We start from the raw sequence: 15,910 nt of genomic DNA on the forward strand, positions 1-15,910 counted from the left end.
GCAGCTTTGTCACCCATTCCATAGATAAATCAAATTGATTTGTTTAGGGAATAAAACACTTGAAACATTTAAAATTAAAGTCAATAATTTATTGTCCTGCATAATAAGTTGAATTCAGATTTAAAAACATACCACTAACTAGTAAATTAAAGGACAAGTTCAAGTATGGAGATGCAGACAACGGTACAAAAACATTAAAGTATCATTATCCTAGCATGGCAAATAGTAACTTACAATTAAATATTTTTACTTAAAATGTAAAAACAGTGAATAGATCTAGAAACAGCATATCACAACCTGACGACTCTATAAGTAAGATACTATATCACCTCACACACAAACTTCTAGAGATGACCAAGCTGTGTTATAGATACAGGCAGAGCACAATGTACAGGGAACAGTGAATTCATCTACACATCTGCTGTTGTAGCTGCTTCACTATTTGTTCTTCCAGGATTCCATCCAAACAGAATACAACATTATACCAAAGAGAGATAATTCATATATAAAACAGACAAAACAAACTTTATTAAGGCAAACAAAGAGAAACACTTGACAGCAACTGTACCCCAGAATTTATTTACATACATGAAAATAAAAAAACACTGGTCCATGTTCTCAAAAGTGGAGTAAGAGAAAATGGGTTTAAATACACAAAAACTTGCTAGAAATGATCTAAGCTGTTTTTTGTATGTTGCATGGATGGCAGACAAGGCAATGTGTAGTGGACCTAAGTTGCCCACTAATAGGCCCTACACACTGGCCGATAATCCTCAAAGATATGAACGATCTCGTGCATTATTGAACGAGATAACGTTCATATCTTTGAGTGTGGAGTCACCAGCGATGAACGATGTTCATCGCTGGTGCCCCGGTGGCTGTGCATGCAGGCCAATATGGACGATCTCGTCCATAATTGCCTGCACATCTATGGAGCCGGGTGACGCGGGGGAGTGAAGAAACTTCACTCTCCCCATCACTATCCCCCCCGCCCCCCGCCGGGTCGGCCGTATCCGCTGTCGGGCAGCTCGGCTGCGGATCGTTAAATGTGTAGGGCCCTTAAAGATAACGAAAATGTGTCTTTAAAATCACCTTTTCTGACCATGACAAAGTAAAAACATAAGCAATAAGTCTGTAAATATTAACAGTTCAGTCCTACAAACAGTCCATTCGTAAATTTCATTTTGGCTGTAATTTTACTTCAGAAATACGTTTATCTCAGACCTATTACAACACTGACAAGTAGGGTCTGTAACAGGTTTTTAAAAATAGTCACCCAGTTTAACAGATTTTACTCCACATTTGGAAATTATGGGCCATTGAGATGTAGTGTATTGTAGATGAAGAATGCGCCTGAATGTGCAGCGATCACATAGCACCATTATTATCGTATGCAAAGCTGCTCAGTGTTGCGACTGTTTATGTAAAAGTGTAAAAGTGATCGACACCTCCCGTCTTCTAGTATGTAGCTCTTATGTATTTTGCTATAGCTACAGAGCTGATATAAACATAACATAATAAACTATATAAACCAAATAGGGATAGTGCATTGTTTATATTAGATTACTAACCAGTGTCAGACAGGGCACTTTGTGTCAGGTGTTTTTTTTTATTATGTGGGCAGAAATCTAGCATAATGTTCAGTGTATGTACAAAACAAAGTTACCTGACGGCGCACAAACTATTTTAATCAGCAGCACTCAAAGAGGTACATTGTCCAGCCTGTTCAATTGGTGATGCCAGCACTGCAGATGTGACATGCCAGTGACAAGTCTGTGGCCATCCATACAATAAATGCTAAGAATTGTCAATTATTTACAAAATGATCACAGCTACTGGCTTATAATAGAACCGCTTGTATCAATCCATGTACATAAGATTACCTTATTAATGGCCTAATCTAATTTTTACATCAGCCTCTGCCACTTGCTTAAAAGACGGGAAATATTTACATGGAATGTAAAAACAACATATATCCCTCATTTGTTGACCTCATAAACATCAGCTTAAATACATATTTTCCTATGACAGAAGGTAGTAAATGACTATTTAACAGTCCTGATATTGGATAGTAACACACAAGAAGATTTGCCTGCAAAATGATTTTCAAGTTCCTTTTTCTATATACATATGTCACAGCCCATCAGTAGTACCATGTGTGAGGCTAATTGGTGACATCTGCTGAAATGATCTACTTAAAATACTAATGTGTGGGCTATTTCACTGCAGTGATGTGTAACATATGATACAATACGCATACTGTGTACGTCTTTTATGAGACACTATAACTGATATAAAAATATCACTTGTATTGTTGTAAAAAGTTCTCTCTCAATATGTAGGGGTTCAATCAAAATGTGCCCAGTGTTTAAACAGGGAAGTGTTACTTTTTTGTCACATGACACAGTCACCTGCACACAGGGAGGGGGGCAGGAGGGGGAAGCTTTGCTGTGGGCTGAACACACTGGTTAGCACACTGCATGGCCCCATCAATTCACTGTGAACGAGTAACATCACTAAGGGGTCTATTCATGAAGCAGTGAAAACCAATCAGCTGCTACGTACAACTGTATAGGGGTATATTCAATTAGAGTCGGAAACTGCTGTCCTGTCAGAAAGATGGCAGTTTCCGACTGGAATAGGTCGGAAGGGGTTCTCACCATTCAATCCAGCCTCATTTTTTCCGACAAGTCGGGAAATCCGACTTGTTGGAAAGCACGTGGATTGGCGGAATAGCCGCCGATCCGTGTGTTGCTGTCGGAAACAGGGCCAAATCTGACAGGTTTTGAACCCGTTTCCAACAATGTCAATCCGACTTTAAAAAAAAGTCGGATTGACACTGTTGTGACCGGGCCAAACCTGTCGGGTTTGGTCCGGCAGCTAAGAGGAGTAGACGGAGGAGTGCAGCGGGGAGGAACCCAGCAGCAGCGTAGCAAGAGGATGGGGCACCGCCGCTGCTCACGGCAGCGTCCACCCGGCTCCAGCAAGCGAGGTCCCGCTTGCTGGAGCCGGGTGGACACTGCCATGAGGTCTGGCGGCAGTGCCCCATCCTCTTGCTACGCTGCTGCAGCCGCTGGGTTCTTGCTCTCCCCCGTCTCTCCTCTCAGCTCACTCATCTCCTCAATATGACTTTTTTTAAAGTCGGATTGAGATGGTCGGGAATGGCCAAATCCGACAGGATTAGGCCGTTTATTGAATAGGTCTTGACGGATCCATTCCGACAAATGCATGTTGGAATGGATCCGACTTTATTTGAATATACCCCATAGTATGCAAATTATAAATGTTACTTCAATGCTGATTGGTTCTCCACTGGCACACTTTTCACTGCTTCCTGACTTAGTGACATTACTATTTGACACGTCTGAGAGATGTCACATAGTGAAATGGCAGGTAGAATGTTAGTTTACACATAAAATGGCTTTCTCAACTATTAGTAGGTGAAGGATCCACTAGAAACCAGTTCAATAAGCCTAAATTGAAAGATTAACCAATATGACAAACACTAAAGTGTGATTAAAGCTGAACACGGCCAGAAACCCCCCCAATGTATAGTGTTATACAAAGTGCTATTTGTAATTGTGCTAAGGTTGTACATTACTCTTTGTGGCAGTGAGAATGTTAGCTAGCATCTGTAACATTAACAGAACCGTCCTTCTAAGTGGTGTGCCCAAGTTCCAGTGACCAGTGTGTACAAAAAGATACAATAATGTTTTTCCTAGTAACTAAAAACAGAGCACCTTTACGGGATTTAAAGGGCTTGAGTCCAGTTCTAGATTAGTTTAGTGCAGTGGTTCTCAAACTCGGTCCTCAGGACCCCACACGGTTCATGTTTTCCATGTCACCCAGCAGGTGCACTGTGTATGACCAACTGCCACATTTTAAAAATCTATGGGTGACCTGCAAAACATGAACAGAGTTTGAGAACCTGTGGTTTAGTGCAATGAAGATTAGAATTAGAATCAGCTTTATTGGCCAGGTATACTTGCGTATACTAGGAATTTGTCATCGGTTTGCTATACAACAGCCAAGTAGGTAACAGATAAGCAGGTGGGGGTGGAGGAGGGGGGGGGGGGCAAGTAAAGTCATACAGGTAACAACTGAATTTGCCTCCTAGGGAATTCAAGACGGCAGTTTCTTTAGTAGCCTTGCACGTTGTTTGCGCTTCCTGTATACTGTATGTAATGTTCATGTGATAAAATGAAATATTCATGATCTTTTGTTCTGTAAAAAAAACTTGAATCTTTTGTTCTCTATGGAAACTTGAAAATACAGAAATTATAAAGAAAAAATATCACACTAGGAAGTGTAAGCACAAATCTGTGATTTTAGCATGACTGTAATTTGCACAAAAACTTGACGTGTGAGGCAACTACATTGACCCCTAAAGGGCAAGAATTAAAAAGTTGCTTACCACAAAAAAAATAATTGGCAGTCAGCATGGAATATGCTGCAGTAGAAACTGCACTATGCTGACAAAGGAGGTCTATGAATTAGACAAAATGAAGGTGGAGATTTTGTAAAACCTTGGTGACACAAAGTGGAAAGCTATAAGGTTCTAGCCAATCAGCTTCTAATTTTTTTTAAAGACTGTGCTAGAAAAAATATAATTGGAAACGGATTGGTTAATATGAGCAACTTCTCCACTTTATCACTTTCCAAGATTTGATAAATCTCCCCCTCACCCAATTCAATCCACAAAAGAAAATGTGAGTAAAAACCTTCATTCAAATATTTCAAAACAAAAACAAATCATTAATCCCTGCATCTGAGCACACATTTTCAATCCATCAGTGATCAGGATTTCTAAGTAGTATAGGTTATCTTACAAGTAATTTTGTTTTGTACTAGCGGCTATACATGCATTCATGTTTCAGAAAGCATTGTACCAGCAAGGCTCATTCTCACATACAGCACATGTACAGGCCCATCTTCAAAACAGCTTTTGTTTTCCAGTGTATAAAACCCTAGTATTACCTTATTGGCTGCTAAGGGGATCCATCATTGTTCTCCAAGTATCTTTGACAAATAACATGTTTGACCTAATCATTATTGTATATCTAAGTAAGTATTAGCACATTTAACCCTTCTGGCACCTAAAAAGCTTAAATACTCAGTTCACTATAAAAAAAAGACACTGAAGTTCCTTCAAGCATAGACCTAATACCAACTAGCCATAAGTGGATCCTTACAGGTGTACTTGTTGCCAGATTAAGACTCCATGGGGCCCTTGGGCACATTCTGGTTTGGGCTCCCTTCCCACCTCCATTTGCCAAAAAAAAGAAAAATATAAATGCCCCAAAACATAAAAATGGGTTAGGGCAAGCTGGACCCCCAATGCCTAACCAGCACTAGGCAGGAGCCTGGTGTGCCTACTAGATGATCCAACTACTTGTTGCCAGCACATGTATTGCAGACATTATCTGGACTGAACCAATAGTCAGCCTACAGTATTAGACCAGCAGGAAGAACGAGGCACGAAGTACCTCAGTGAAGTCACTACAGTAGGTCCAAGCTGCATTACACTTCCCATACTATAAATTGAATCTGTAGGGATTAGAGCAAACAGTATTACTGCACTGATGCGAACACAACATACAGACCTCTCCACGTCCACTTACTGCTTGATTCGGGCTTCACATACTCTTTACATTAAAAAACAAGTTTGTTTTATTTCTGCAATGCTTTAAGAAGTCTCTCAGGAAAAATAAAATTACACTTTAAAATAATTCCACCAGAGCGGATGAGAAAGCCCACTATGGTACACATGTATATTATTCATATAATAAAAAAATAACATAAAATAAAAACTATTTGTGTTTTGTGCCATGGGGTTCAGGAATGGAGCCAGCTCACAGGTACCCAGCAGCTATCTGTCTCCAGCCTGTCAAGGGTGGACTTCAGTTCATTGTATGCTGTGGTGAGGTCATCATTCACAATAATTTTGTCAAAGAAGTGGCCGTAGTGCAGTTCCATGACTTGTGCTGATCTAATCATTTCTTCAAAGTCTTCTTCCTGTAACACAGATAAATACTGAAAGTGACAAATGTAAGCAGCAAGTAAAAGCACCATTCACATAAAATAGATGAAAACTGAAATCATAAAAAACATAATTAGCATAACAGTACATTATTCAAGGAGCTCAGTCCCTACCTCCAAGTCTACAAATCTAATTTCTCTCCCAGAGACATGCATCAGGTCAGTTGGAAGAACTGCACATTAACCTAGCTATATGTCTGGACTGTGGGAGGATACTGAAGCACCCCGAAGAAACTAGTACAAGACCAGGGCCATCTTCACGTATAGGCACACTGGGCAGCTGGCCAGGGCCCCGCGATTTTATAGGCCTCCGAGCAGGGGTGGGCTGATGCCTCCGGAGCTTCTTTTGCGAAGCAGGTAAGAATGCTGTCCAGATGCTCTGATTATGAATTACACAAAATCTGAGCGGGGAGGCAGCATTCTCTATCTGCCTCCCAGCCTGCAGCCAGACAGTGAATGGGTGTCAGCATTCTCTACCTGCCTCCCAGCCTGCAGCCAGACAGTGAATGGGAGGCAGCATTCTCTACCTGCCTCCCAGCCTGCAGCCAGACAATGAATGGGTGTCAGCATTCTCTACCTGCCTCCCAGCCTGCAGCCAGACAGTGAATGGGTGTCAGCATGCTCTACCTGCCTCCCAGCCTGCAGTCAGACAATGAATGGGTGCAGCATTCTCTACCTGCCTCCCAGCCTGCAGCCAGACAGTGAATGGGTGTCAGCACGCTAATTGGTGGATGGCTGTAGCCACTCACTGCATGGAAGCATGGGGATGCATCCTTCCCATTCACTAAGAGCTAGTGCAAAAGTGAATTAATAGGATGCATTCTTACACCCCAAAATGGCGTCTTCCATCCTATGCCAGTGGTAGATGCACTTGAAGAGACAGACTAATACTCTGACAAGCCATGTGTCGCAGTCGGCTTACACAGAGGGCATCTCAGAACACCGTATATATATTCTGTAAGGTTTGGGACACAGCCAGACAAAATGCTTCCAGCTTCCTGCCTCTCATTACAGCCAACTCCATACGCCAGTGTTCACATGTTCCCTTTTCCCCCTATGTTTAAAGTCAATTATATTGAATGCACAAACAGAAACAGAAGAGACCACAAAGTAATGAGATGTATATGTCCTTTATGTCAATGGATTCTTTTGCTAACCAAGCCTAACGAGTACACATCTCTGGCGTTTTCCTATGTTTACTAACAGCTCAAACCAATAAAGTGATGATTTGCATGGACAAACTAGCGGTCAGGGAACAAGGAGACTGTAAACCAAATGACTACAGATGGGGAATTCTTCTGGAGCAAGACTGGATTTATCCAGCTTGCTATCTGCCAAATGTTTATTAGCTATGTTTATTCAGCAAAGGAAATAAGACATACACAAAACAAGCACAATGTCATTTTTTCATTTTACTTCAGAATGACATGGTGAGACTGAGGTACCACTTTATTTAATAAAAAAGTCAGCTTTCCACCATATTGTTTCATTGCTCTAGGGGGCATTAGTGATCTATTGCAGGCGGCAAACAATGTATCTTGTTTAGAAGACACAGAGTTTCAATAATAACGCAACGTCCTCTTTTCTTAATGGGGCATCAGTCAGCTCTGACATAGTCCTATATACTTACCTGCTCTCCCGGAAGGGGTGCAAGCAGCGTGATACATACCACTGTTCTGGGATGACGCATTAGCGCGTCACTGTTCTGAGATGACATACGTCAGTCCACCATTGTTCTGGGATGACTTGCGTCATTCCACCATTGTTCTGGGATGACTTGCGTCATTCCACCATTGTTCTGGGGTGACTTGTGTCATTCCACCATTGTGCTGGGGTGACTTGCGTCAGTCCACCATTGTGCTGGGGTGACTTGCGTCATTCCACCATTGTTCTGGGATGACTTGCGTCATTCCACCATTGTTCTGGGATGATTTGCGTCATTCCACCATTGATCTGGGGTGACTTGTGTCATTCCACCATTGTTCTGGGGTGACATGCGTCAGTCCACCATTGTGCTGGGGTGACTTGCGTCAGTCCACCATTGTTCTGGGATGACCTGTCAGTGTGACAAGCAGACGTGCGGCATTGTTTTGGGAACACAAGAAAAGGAAACTTCTGAAATGAATGTACTGAATATCTGATATAATCAGGGGACTCCTCACACAGATGCTGGGACTGCATGACGAAATCAGCTCACATCCGATTTATAACATGGTACGCAGACTATAAGATATTATGCGTGAATGCTCTTATAACAACCATTGAGTAAAATGTTAATAATTCTAATTGCTTTTTACCACTGCTCTAAATATAGATAATGAGCATTTTCTGCCAAATACATTTAAACTTTTGTGATTTTATAAAATACTTGCTTCAAATAATCCCATAATTGGAAGACCAAAAATATTTTAAATAAAAAAGATTTATATAGAAAATAAAATTTTGCTTTAGTAATACGCACAATACAATTACCTTAACTTTAATAGGCATTAGTCTTATATATGGGACTTTTGTGCTGTTCGTGGGAAAGTAAGAAACACAATACATAAACTTCAGCTATCATGGATTGCATTTTCAGTGGTTTCGAAGCTTTAATTTGAAATTTTCTGATGTTATAGAATGATTGTTCACACTGACCCAGAAAATTGTACAGATATGACAGATCCCAAGACTTTGTAAAAACAAAAAAATAAGAATTTACTTACCGATAATTCTATTTCTCGTAGTCCGTAGTGGATGCTGGGAACTCCGTAAGGACCATGGGGAATAGCGGCTTTAGGACTACCTGGTGTGCACTGGCTCCTCCCCCTATGACCCTCCTCCAAGCCTCAGTTAGGATACTGTGCCCGGACGAGCGTACACAATAAGGAAGGATTTTGAATCCCGGGTAAGACTCATACCAGCCACACCAATCACACCGTACAACCTGTGATATGAACCCAGTTAACAGCATGATAACAGAGGAGCCTCTGGATAGATGGCTCACAACAACAATAACCCGATTTGTTAACAATAACTATGTACAAGTATTGCAGATAATCCGCACTTGGGATGGGCGCCCATCATCCACTACGGACTACGAGAAATAGAATTATTGGTAAGTAAATTCTTATTTTCTCTGACGTCCTAGTGGATGCTGGGAACTCCGTAAGGACCATGGGGATTATACCAAAGCTCCCAAACGGGCGGGAGAGTGCGGATGACTCTGCAGCACCGAGTGAGAAAACTCCAGGTCCTCCTCAGCCAGAGTGTCAAATTTGTAAAATTTTACAAAAGTATTTGACCCTGACCAAGTAGCAGCTCGGCAGAGTTGTAAAGCCGAGACCCCTCGGGCAGCCGCCAAAGATGAGCCCACCTTCCTTGTGGAGTGGGCTTTTACAGATTTTGGCTGTGGCAGGCCTGCCACAGAATGCGCAAGCTGAATTGTACTACAAATCCAGCGAGCAATAGTCTGCTTAGAAGCAGGAGCACCCAGCTTGTTGGGTGCGTACAGGATAAATAGCGAGTCAGATTTTCTGACTCCAGCCGTCCTGGAAACATATATTTTCAGGGCCCTGACAACGTCCAGCAACTTGGAGTCCTCCAAGTCCTTAGTAGCCGCAGGTACCACAATAGGCTGGTTCAGATGAAACGCTGAAACCACCTTTGGGAGAAATTGAGGACGAGTCCTCAATTCTGCCCTGTCCCTATGAAAAATCAGGTAAGGGCTTTTACAGGATAAAGCCGCCAATTCGGACACACGCCTGGCTGAAGCCAGGGCCAACAACATGACCACTTTCCATGTGAGATATTTTAATTCCACAGTTTTGAGTGGTTCAAACCAATGTGATTTTAGGAAATCCAAAACAACATTCAGATCCCAGGGTGCCACTGGAGGCACAAAAGGAGGCTGTATATGTAGCACTCCCTTAACAAACGTCTGGACTTCAGGCACTGAAGCCAGTTCTCTCTGAAAGAAAATCGACAGGGCCGAAATCTGGACCTTAATGGATCCTAATTTTAGGCCCATAGACACACCTGCTTACAGGAAATGCAGGAATCGACCCAGTTGAAAATTCCTCCGTCGGGGCCTTTTTGGCCTCACACCACGCAACATATTTCCGCCAGATGCGGTGATAATGCTTTGCGGTTACATCCTTTCTGGCTTTTATCAAAGTAGGGATGACTTCATCTGGAATGCCTTTTTCCTTTAGGATCCGGCGTTCAACCGCCATGCCGTCAAACGCAGCCGCGGTAAGTCTTGGAACAGACAGGGTCCCTGCTGGAGCAGGTCCCTTCTCAGAGGTAGAGGCCACGGGTCCTCTGTGAGCATCTCTTGAAGTTCCGGGTACCAAGTCCTTCTTGGCCAATCCGGAGCCACGAGAATAGTTCTTACTCCTCCCCGCCGTATAATTCTCAGCACCTTGGGTATGAGAGGCAGAGGAGAGAACACATACACCGACTGGTACACCCACTGTGTTACCAGAGCGTCCACAGCTATTGCTTGAGGGTCCCTTGACCTGGCGCAATACCTGTCCAGTTTTTTGTTGAGGCGGGACGCCATCATGTCCACCTTTGGTTTTTCCCAACGGTTTATCATCATGTGGAAGACTTCTGGGTGAAGTCCCCACTCTCCCGGGTGGAGGTCGTGCCTGCTGAGGAAGTCTGCTTCCCAGTTGTCCACTCCCGGAATGAACACTGCCGACAGTGCTATCACATGATTTTCCGCCCAGCGAAGAATCCTTGCAGCTTCTGCCATTGCCCTCCTGCTTCTTGTGCAGCCCTGTCTGTTTACATGGGCGACTGCCGTGATGTTGTCCGACTGGATCAGCACCGGCTGACCTTGAAGCAGAGGCCTTGCTTGGCTTAGAGCATTGTAAATGGCTCTTAACTCCAGGATATTTATGTGAAGTGATGTCTCCAGGCTTGACCACAAGCCCTGGAAGTTTCTTCCCTGTGTGACTGCTCCCCAGCCTCGCAGGCTGGCATCCGTGGTCACCAGAACCCAGTCCTGAATGCCGAATCTGCGGCCCTCTAGAAGATGAGCACTCTGCAACCACCACAGGAGAGACACCCTTGTCCTTGGGGACAGGGTTATTCGCTGATGCATCTGAAGATGCGATCCGGACCATTTGTCCAGCAGGTCCCACTGGAATGTTCTTGCGTGGAATCTGCCGAATGGGATTGCTTCGTAGGAAGCTACCATTTTTCCCAGGACCCTTGTGCATTGGTGCACTGATACTTGGCCTGGTTTTAGGAGGTTTCTGACTAGCTCGGATAACTCTCTGGCTTTCTCCTCCGGGAGAAACACCTTTTTCTGGACTGTGTCCAGGATCATCCCTAGGAATAGAAGACGTGTCGTCGGGATCAGCTGCGATTTTGGGATATTGAGAATCCAACCGTGCTGCCGCAGCACTACTTGGGATAGTGCTACTCCGACTACCAACTGTTCCTTGGATCTTGCCCTTATCAGGAGATCTTCCAAGTAAGGGATAATTAAAACTCCCTTCCTTCGAAGGAGTATCATCATTTCGGCCATTACTTTGGTAAAGACCCGGGGCGCCGTGGACAATCCAAACGGCAGCGTCTGAAACTGATAGTGGCAGTTCTGTACCACAAACCTGAGGTACCCTTGGTGAGAAGGGTAAATTGGGACATGGAGGTAAGCATCCTTGATGTCTAGAGACACCATATAATCCCCTTCTTCCAGGTTCGCGATCACCGCTCTGAGTGACTCCATCTTGAATTTGAACCTCTGTATGTAAGTGTTCAAAGATTTTAGATTTAGAATAGGTCTCACCGAGCCATCCGGCTTCGGTACCACAAACAGCGTGGAATAATACCCCTTTCCCTGTTGCAGGAGGGGTACCTTGATTATCACCTGCTGTGAATACAGCTTGTGAATGGCTTCCAATATCGCCTCCCTGTCGGAGGGAGACGTCGGTAAGGCAGACTTTAGGAAACGGCGAGGGGGAGACGCCTCGAATTCCAATTTGTACCCCTGAGATACCACTTGAAGGATCCAGGGATCCACTTGTGAGTGAGCCCACTGCGCGCTGAAATTCTTGAGACGGGCCCCCACCGTGCCTGAGTCCGCTTGTAAAGCCCCAGCGTCATGCTGAGGACTTGGCAGAAGCGGGAGAGGGCTTCTGTTCCTGGGAACTGGCTGTTTGCTGCAGCCTTTTTCCTCTCCCTCTGCCACGGGGCAGAAATGAGGAGCCTTTCGCCCGCTTGCCCTTATGGGGCCGAAAGGACTGCGCCTGATAATACGGCGTCTTTTTATGTTGAGAGGCTACCTGGGGTAAAAATGTGGATTTCCCAGCAGTTGCCGTGGATACCAGGTCCGATAGACCTACCCCAAATAACTCCTCCCCTTTATAAGGCAATACTTCCATATGCCTTTTGGAATCAGCATCACCTGACCACTGCCGCGTCCATAACCCTCTTCTGGCAGATATGGACAGCGCACTTACTCTTGATGCCAGTCGGCAAATATCCCTCTGTGCATCACGCATATATAAAAACGCATCTTTTAAATGCTCTATAGTCAGTAATATAGTGTCGCTATCCAGGGTATCAATATTTTCAGTCAGGGAATCCGACCAAGCCACCCCAGCACTGCACATCCAGGCTGAGGCGATTGCTGGTCGCAGTATAACACCCGTGTGAGTGTATATACATTTTAGGATATTCTCCTGCTTTCTGTCAGCAGGTTGACAAGCGTGTGAGCGCTTTATCCACCCTAGGAGGTGTTTCCCAACGTGCCCTATCCTCTGGCGGGAAGGGGTATGATGCCAATAACTTTTTAGGAATTATCAGTCTTTTATCAGGAGAAACCCACGCTTCATCACACACTTCATTTAATTCCTCAGAAGCAGGAAAAACTACAGGTATTTTTTTTCTCACCAAACATAATACCCTTTTTAGTGGTACTTGTACTATCAGAAATGTGTAAAACATTTTTCATTGCCTCAATCATGTAACGTGTGGCCCTACTGGAAGTCACATTCGTCTCTTCATCGTCGACACTGGAGTCAGTATCCGTGTCGGCGTCTGTATCTACCATCTGAGGTAGCGGGCGTTTAGAGCCCCTGATGGTCTTTGAGACGCCTGGACAGGCACCAGCTGAGTAGCCGGCTGTCTCATGTCATCAACTGTCTTTTGTAAAGAGCTGACACTTTCACGTAAATCCTTCCATAAGCTCATCCACTCAGGTGTCGACTCCCTAGGGGGTGACATCACCAGTACAGGCAATTGCTCCGCCTCCACATCATTTTCCTCTTCATACATGTCGACACAGTCGTACCGACACACAGCACACACACAGGGAATGCTCTGATAGCGGACAGGACCCCACTAGCCCTTTGGGGAGACAGAGGGAGAGTATGCCAGCACACACCAGAGCGCTATATATATGTTGGGATAACACCAACAGAGTGTTTTTCCCTTTATAGCTGCTGTGTATATTATACTGCGCCTAATTAGTGCCCCCCCCCCTCTTGTTTTACCCTTTTCTGTAGTGCAGGACTGCAGGGGAGAGTCAGGGAGACGTCCTTCCAGCGGAGCTGTGAGGGAAAATGGCGCCAGTGTGCTGAGGAGATAGGCTCCGCCCCCTTCTCGGCTGACTTTTCTCCCGCTTTTTTTCGGAATCTGGCAGGGGTTAATATACATCCATATAGCCCTGGGGGTTATATGTGATGTAATTTAGCCAGCCAAGGTGTTTATATTGCTGCTCAGGGCGCCCCCCCCCCCAGCGCCCTGCACCCATCAGTGACCGGAGCGTGTGGTGCATGAGGAGCAATGGCGCACAGCTGCAGTGCTGTGCACTACCTTGGTGAAGACTGATGTCTTCTGCCGCCGATTTTCCGGACCTCTTCTTGCTTCTGGCTCTGTAAGAGGGCCGGCGGCGCGGCTCTGGGACCGGACTCCGAGGCTGGGCCTGTGTTCGGTCCCTCTGGAGCTAATGGTGTCCAGTAGCCTAAGAAGCCCAAGCTGGCTGCAAGCAGGCAGGTTCGCTTCTTCTCCCCTTAGTCCCTCGATGCAGTGAGCCTGTTGCCAGCAGATCTCACTGAAAATAAAAAACCTAAAACTAACTTTTCCTAAGAAGCTCAGGAGAGCCTCCTAGATTGCACCCAGCTCGGTCGGGCACAAAAATCTAACTGAGGCTTGGAGGAGGGTCATAGGGGGAGGAGCCAGTGCACACCAGGTAGTCCTAAAGCTTTTCTTTTTGTGCCCAGTCTCCTGCGGAGCCGCTATTCCCCATGGTCCTTACGGAGTTCCCAGCATCCACTAGGACGTCAGAGAAACAAACAACAACCTAAATAATTCCATTCTGCAAATACAGACGTGAAAACGAGTGAATTGTAGAATGCGTAGTTTTATAGTGAGCAGGTTTAAGCAGATGGTGGGCTAAGCGTAATAGCCTGTGAGAAGCAGAAAGTGCAGGACTTCATGAGAGTCTGGATGGTTTTTTAAAATGGCAATCATTTACACGGAAAAACCAACCTGGTTATGCCGTGTAAATGATTGTCGCTTTAAAAATCCGGCCAGACTTGCACAAAATCCTGCTTCTCACATGCTATTAAATTTATCCCAGTGTGTCTTGTCATATTGTACAGATGTGTCCCCATACATCTAGCCTCAATATACAATTTAGCTCGATATGCCTGGTGCGAGTGAGCCGCCAGGTCCTGTGCAACTCTGCTAAGGTCAGGTGACTTTTTTACGCCGAAAGTGCATCGTAGTTGCATTGCAATGCGACTAGGACGCACAAGGAGACTGTGATGATTAATTTGATATGCAACACTTGTATATCTGTCTGTATACGGAGCACAATGGAACTTGTATTGGAAAAATGCCGTGGCTGCTACATCATACAGATTCAGAGACTCAGTCGCACACAGATATACAAGTGTTCAAATGAATGAGAACAGTCTACTGGTGCGTCCTAGCTGGTCCGTGTTGTTATTAAATCTCACGGAACCTGGTGTGCTAAGAGGGGCTATTTGGCACGATTGCAGCAATGATGAATAGTATGAGGACACGTGTGCAGTGCTTCTTTACGATATCATCACACTAATGGCCTTTTACAGTACAAACTACAAAATTGCTTTATTTTTATTTATTTTTTAAGATTTGCAGAAATGTGGCAAGTTTTTACAGCTAATTGTATACTTATGTGCCTTAATATGGCGGCATTATTATTAACAGTTACTTATATAGATCCAGCATATTCCTTTGTGCTTTACAATTGGTCACAACATTAATACAACAAAACTGGGTAATAACAGACAGGCATAGAGGTAAGAGGGTCCTGTTTGCAAGCGAACAATCTATGGGGAAATAGGCAGGATACACAAGGATAGGTGCTACCAATTGCATAATGGTCCAGCCAGATTGCAAAGGTTCCCAGTCACACAGCAATGTTGGTCTTGGTTCAAAAGGACGTGAAAGTCAAGAATGAGAACATATGTAAAGTTATGTGTGGACTGTATAGAGGGGATGTAATTGAGTAAAATAGCTTATGAAGGTTATGTGGGCGGTTATCTGGAATCTGATAAGCTTGTCTGAAGAGGTACGTTTTCATGGAACACTTTTAGGTTCACTTGTAGGTTTGGACTAGAGGGGAGCCTTATTGTGGATGGGAGGGCATTCCACAGAGTGGGTGTAGCCCCAAAAAGTCCTGTAATCATAAATTGGAGCAAGTAATGCATGTGAATTAGAGATACAAAGAGGGGATCTCTGGGGGTGTACACGTTTGGCATCCCATGGCCTACAATGAAGTGTAGAGAAATTAGACTTAATTTTACAGGTGGGCTAAATGAGTTAAATGGGTAAAAGAATGTTTACTGGGGCATTCTCTGCTTTGTAGAAAAAGACATGAAGGGGTACA

The 15,910-nt window shown here is 44.4% G+C and overlaps 1 protein-coding gene across 4 annotated transcripts in view; it reads right to left on the reverse strand.

Annotated features, from left to right (window-relative positions):
* Positions 1-3,040: 3,040 nt before the first annotated feature.
* MPP7 (MAGUK p55 scaffold protein 7) overlaps positions 3,041-15,910 on the reverse strand; it is a 681,636-nt gene continuing 668,766 nt past the window's right edge. For all 4 annotated transcript variants that reach the window (XM_063922017.1, XM_063922018.1, XM_063922019.1 and 1 more), the window contains one exon: positions 3,041-6,015. In XM_063922017.1, coding sequence (XP_063778087.1) covers positions 5,836-6,015 — 180 coding nt within the window. In that variant the 3' untranslated portion in view covers positions 3,041-5,835. The remainder of the gene's footprint in view (positions 6,016-15,910) is intronic.

This window comes from Pseudophryne corroboree, chromosome 5 (assembly GCF_028390025.1).
Source record: "Pseudophryne corroboree isolate aPseCor3 chromosome 5, aPseCor3.hap2, whole genome shotgun sequence".
Taxonomy (NCBI): domain Eukaryota; kingdom Metazoa; phylum Chordata; class Amphibia; order Anura; family Myobatrachidae; genus Pseudophryne; species Pseudophryne corroboree.